The 6,000-nt window shown below is 40.4% G+C and overlaps 1 protein-coding gene across 1 annotated transcript; it reads left to right on the forward strand.

The window, feature by feature from the left end:
- Positions 1 to 1,763: 1,763 nt before the first annotated feature.
- On the forward strand, positions 1,764 to 5,992 carry LOC122073474 (aspartic proteinase-like protein 1). The gene is made up of 2 exons (XM_042638068.1): positions 1,764 to 2,417; positions 3,998 to 5,992. Exons 1-2 carry the CDS (start codon positions 2,122 to 2,124, stop codon positions 4,152 to 4,154), a joined length of 453 nt encoding a protein of 150 aa, XP_042494002.1. The 5' UTR covers positions 1,764 to 2,121; the 3' UTR covers positions 4,155 to 5,992.
- Positions 5,993 to 6,000: the final 8 nt, after the last annotated feature.

Below are 6,000 nucleotides of genomic sequence, written 5' to 3' on the forward strand. Positions count from 1 at the left end.
AATGCCAATATTAGAGGGACACCCCCTCTCTTTCACCAAATTGGACTCGGACCCCTTGCCGTCAGTCATCGTTACAAAATATATTAAAAATGCTGACATTAGCAAATCAAATTTTTCTTAAATACCATTTTGCCCTTAAAAATAGGGAAATACCAAAATTGCCCTTAATGGTTGAATTCCCAAAATCGATTGAAGATCCCTTCCGCCACCGCCGCCTCTGCTCATATCCGCCGCGAGAGTCACTGAGTTGGAGAAGAAATTCAGAGTAGTCAATCGGCGGCTGCAACCCCTTCCGGTGAAGGCGCCAAACCTTCTCCATCGCCGTGGCCGCCTCTGCTCCATATCCGCCACGGACAGATCCGGCCTCATCGATCCAAATACCGGCAATGGAGACCTGGACGGGCTCTTCAATGGACTTACCGGCAGTGAAATTGCATCGATCCACAATGGCTTCATGCCTCGTATGGTTGTAGGTACTGACTCAACGAACTCCCCCTCTGAAACTCTCTTAACTCCCGATCTCCTTTCTCTAAAAAGCTCTCTTTAACCTATGAAAATCTCCCTCTAAAAACCTATTCCTCATTTAAAGAACCCACAACTACTGGCCTCCATGACCAAAGCTGTTGCCGAGGTCACCCAGATTCGATCGTAGGGATAGTCGGCCTTGAGGTTCACAGAGAGAGAGAGAGAGAGAGAGAGAGAGAGAGAGAGAGAAGAAGAAGAAGAAGAAGAAGTTGGAACCGCCGATGGTGGCTGTTGTTACGGACGCCAATGGTAGCTACTGTTACAGACACTCAGTGAGAAATAACAGGTAAATATATGATTTATTATTTGTTTTCATTAAAAGGGTAAAAATGTCCTTTCAAATTTTTATTTAACGGAGAATGACGGCAAGGGATTCGAGTCCAATTTAGTGAAAGAGAGGGAGTGTCTCCCTAATATTGGTATTTTCAGGGGTGACACTGTAAATTACCCATTAATTAATTAAAGACAAAAAGTTTGATAAAACGGTCGGGGTCAGTCGTCCTCGGAAGACGACGACTACTGCACACGCGTCCTCTTCTTTAGTTGACGGTTCCCAGTCCCCACTTCCCACCACCACGTCCCATCCTGTTACGCTGGGGATCCAGGTTCCAACCTCCCTGAGAAAAAGCCCCATACCGAAACTTTCGGTTTAAAAAGGGTGGTCCCACTTGTCGGACGCGACCGGGACTCGCCATAGATCTCTTCAAATTTCAATCACAACAAAGCGGAAGAAGCGGCAGAGTGTATGAGATGTAGGCCCTAGGCCCCACCCACCGTAAAGCTTCATCATCTTTAATAGTTCTTTTCGTTGACACGTCACACCTGGTGACAAACCTTACTCGATTATCTTTACTATTATTTTAATTAACAAATCAATTAATTAATTACGTTTCCGTTGCATTCTCACGCGTACCTAAAAATACTAGGATTACGAGGATCCCAGCAACAGCAAGGTTCTAATCCCGGTTCTCGAGAGGGTTTGAGGTATCGATCTCGGATCGGTATCAAAACCCGGGGTAAAACTGTCCGATCCAGTCCATAGTGGTATCATATCGTAACTAATATTGATGGAAATTAAAATTTTTTTTTCTCGATTTGAAAAAGTGGTTCAGACCGGTCGAATCGGACCAATGCAGAGCGAATCAACGGATACACCTTCTCGGCCTCAGTGCGTGGGTGGGATACAGTAGAAGTAATCGAGGAATCGAGGTGGTGCGTTGTGCGCTCACTGCCCAGGAGAGCCGCAGTCTATAACCGCTACTAAAACACTGTACAATACTACCATACGCTTCCTGAAGGCCTTGATAGTTCGGCAGCTTTATCTTTGTTTGTTTCTCTCTCTCTCTCTCTCACTTTGATCTTTCAGAGAAAAGGTTTGAAGGAGGTTCGAGAAGAGCATTGCCTGAAATTTGAAACCTTGGCTTCCAAGAACACTAGATCTATGCATTAGATCTATGAATGTGAGCTAATCTTTCAATTTCATATGAAGGGAAACCTTGAAGCCCTGGATATTTTACTTCGACAACCCTAGCTCTTCTGTGTTCTGATTTAGATAGGTTTTACTTTACCAGTTCCTTCTCGGGGGATACTAAAGTCATGGCGAATCGGTTTCTACTTTTTCTGTTAGTTGCATTTATGCTAGTTGGCTGCTCTCTCGCTCTTACATTTTCTTCGAAGCTCATTCATCGTTTCTCTGAGGAAGCGATGGCTTTACGGGTTCGTAGAAATGGAGAGTTCTCTAGTTCATGGCCTAGGCGGGGGAGTGTTGATTACTATCAGTTGCTTGCTAACAACGATTTGCAGAGGCAGAGGATGAAGCTCGGGCCACGGCATCAGTTGCTATTTCCGGCTGAGGGGAGCACTACGATGGCTTTTGGAGATGAGCTTGCATGGTGAGTGGATTTGCTCATTTTTCTGTTGAAGCTTGGGTTCTAGGATTTTGTTAGACAATGGATTCATGTCGTGCGCATTTTTTAGCTAAAAATGAAAAAAAAAAAAAAATCCGTAAGAAATGGTGTTTCTACCTTTCAATGAGCTTAGTTTGCCCTACGGATCTTTGGGAACAAAACCATTTGCAAAATTTTAGCTGGTATCTTCGAGCGGATCGGACATTGCACAGACGAACCTTTTTACGAGGGTCCTATGCAATCTTTACGCACTCTTCGCAGCTCTGTGAAGTTTGAACCCTAAACCAGATAATACGCGGTGAAAGCAACAAGCAAGCAAGCTGCAGGAGCCACGTAATAATAAGAAAACATTACAGTTTGGGTCCATTGTCCATCAATGCTTCACCAGATAATTTTTCTCTCCACATGGAAAATCATTCTCAATGTTGATAGGCTATTGATGCAGAGCAGGAACCATAGAAAGGAGTTCATTTACTATGGGCATGTAGGGTCGTGTATGAGCTCGCCTGGTTCATGGAAACTTGTAGGATTGAAGTGTAAATAATTGCTCTTAGGTGGTGGTGGTGGTTGTTGGTTTCTTTTTTTTGGATAATAATTTGTGATATATTGGGCTAAATATTTGTGTTTTGAGTTGGCTTTGTGCTAAGGCCATTTTAGTGTCTTTGACCTATTTCCTACTGTTACTTGTTTCATGTTCCTAGTTTGAGCTATCTTGCTTTTAGAAGTAGAAGTTTAGAAATCATTTCTGCCCCTTTATTTTAGGCTGACTTTGTTTATGTCAAAACTACCTCTTTAGCATAATGTTGTTGGTGCTAGAAATATTATGAATCACGTCTTAAATGGGACTAATGGTTTACGAAGTTATGTTAATTTATATCAGTAATGGAGAATGTTCTGAATGGATATCAATCTGTGACATAGTGGTGGAATTCTGTGGAAAATCTTGAGTTAATTGGTGACCAAAAGCAGTCCTTCTTCTTTCTTCCTGATGTGTTTTGGATTGCTTTGGCCTCTATAATCAGCTGGGGAATGCTATCCTACACACAATGAAGTTGTATTAACCACAGAGGACCCGAAATAATGACCGGTGGAGCTCTGTAATTCCTCTCTTTTACAATTGTTTGAAGGTTAAGAAGCAACAAAGAAACAACTGATGACAATATTTCTCTTTTTTGCCTCCTGTTGCTTTTCTGGTTGTTCATCCAAAAATAAACTTCAGAAATCTCCTGCTGATTGCAAGAGGGAAGACATGATGTAAAATAGGACCGTGGGTGAACCTGTTATGGAGCATCTGAAAATAAAACCGCAAGGTAAATTTTTTTTATGGTAATGAATGGAGTAGCCGGGAAGGAACTGCTGAACATACCAACTCTTCTCTTTGTCAAGACTCTACTGAGTTTGGGATCTGACAATAGCATGCATTATTATACTTCACTCCCCTCAGTTCCCTCTATTTCTACTGTTTTGCAGTTGAAACTTGAAACTGATATTTTCTCTGTCAAAATTCTTGTCTTTTGCTTCTATCTTATTTCTTCATCTCAGATTTCTTTTTCTGTATGTAACAGGTTACATTATACATGGATTGACGTAGGGACTCCAAATGTTTCCTTTCTTGTTGCATTGGATACTGGGAGTGATCTTCTCTGGGTTCCATGTGATTGCATACAGTGTGCTCCTCTTTCTGCCAGTTACTATAGTGTTTTGGTATGCCAACTTCTTTAGTTTTCCTATTTATTTTTGTTCTCATAGTTTGGTTTTATATGGTTTTGCCTTAAACTGATTGTGTTTTTCTTAACTCTTGTAGTGCACACTGTTATATTTCTTGGTTTCCTTATTCTACATTTGGATTGGCCTTTGTATGTTAGAATTCTGGTGGAGAGCATTTTATACAGTATGTTGCCGCTTACCGATATGCATCTAAGTTAGAAGGAATGGGGAGCTATACTTTCAATGTATTGTGAATTTTGCCGGATGCATCCACTAATTGCAAAAGAGCCTCTGTCAAATTTACACTCCTTGCCCCTTGTACAATGTGTTCGAATGACAAAGTTTCAGTGACTGAAACAATCCTTGGTGGATAATGGGATTTTTATTCACCTAATGGTTTAAGGCTTACAAAACCAAAATCAAAAGGTTTTAAGATAAGTAGAATGAAGACGGAGTATATGGTTTGTAACTTTAGTCACATGAGGAAGGATAATGAGGTGGTGCCAATTGATGATAGGGATGTTCCACAAAGTGATTATTTTAGGTATTTGGGCTCAATCATAAATAAAGAAGGTGATATAGAGGATGATATTACATAAAGAATTAAATAGGATGGATGAAGTAGAGAGGTGTGTCTAGGGTGTTGTGCGATTGACGTATTCCTTTAAACTTAAAGGAAAATTGTATAGGACAGTCATATGACTGACTATAATGTATGTGCGGAATTTGGGCAGTTAAGAAGCATCATATGGATAAACTTAGTCTAGCGGAGTTGAGGATGTTGAGATGGATAAGTGGTAAAACTAGGAAGGATAAAGTAAGGAATGATTTTATTAGAGTTGGTTTGGGAGTAGCTCCGGTACATGATAAGTTACGAGAAAGTCATTTGAGGTGGCATGACCATGTTTAGTGGAGCCCTTTGGATGCTTCATTATGGAGGAGTGATTTAATTTTGATTGAAGTATCTAAAAGAGTTAGGGGCAGACCTAAAAAGCTTTACTGAAAATTTAACTGTACCAACATTTGCTGCAAGTTCTATACATCAAATATCCATACAACAAATGGTTCCTGGAACAACCTTATCGAGACTATCAGCTCAATCAAAATCTAATTAAACTAGTTGCAGAATGGTGTATCTTTGTAAATTTACATATAGGGCATTGTGTTTTGTCATCCTTGTAAGTTGTAACTATAGCTATGCTAAGTGAATCCTTGAAGTTCTTATCTCCCCTCTGGGATGGGGTGGGGTCATAAACTTTGGACTGGATTGCTTGGCTCATTTTGTTTTACTTTCTGGCTAATTAAGTATTTAAATATGTGGCATAGACATTGGTAAATAGACTTCACAAAACATTCAATGTAGTGGGTATGAAATAAAAAGCTTCTCAGTAACATCTAGTGAAGATGTCACTATTGTCCATCTCCTAAGTCCTACCTAGGTTCTTTTTCGTTTGGGTGGTGCTGGGTAAAGTTTTGGTAGCCAGCTATGTGCATTTTCTGGCAATTTTTTAACATTATTTGTTTGCAGAGGGTATATTTGCTGGCCTGTTCTTTTGTATTTTGATATTGCAAATTCCATTTTGGATTTTGGTGTCTCATCTTGTCAACATGCTATGATCAAAAGATGGAAGAATACGTAGCTTGGAATTAGGGGCTCCATTCATGATAGAGTGGCACCGTTGGCTGTGGTAATATTTCAACATCCCACAGGGTGATGTCGGATGGCTGAAGTATGTTATTTTGCTTTTTTGTTTTTACCACCAAAGAAGAATCTTACCTTCGTTTTGGTCGAGTGCATGGTATAATCCATGGGTTTGTCTTTGTCCATTATATGTCTACTCCGTGTAGTTGCTTTTAATGT

This window comes from Macadamia integrifolia, chromosome 3 (genome assembly GCF_013358625.1).
Source record: "Macadamia integrifolia cultivar HAES 741 chromosome 3, SCU_Mint_v3, whole genome shotgun sequence".
In the NCBI taxonomy this organism is placed as follows: domain Eukaryota; kingdom Viridiplantae; phylum Streptophyta; class Magnoliopsida; order Proteales; family Proteaceae; genus Macadamia; species Macadamia integrifolia.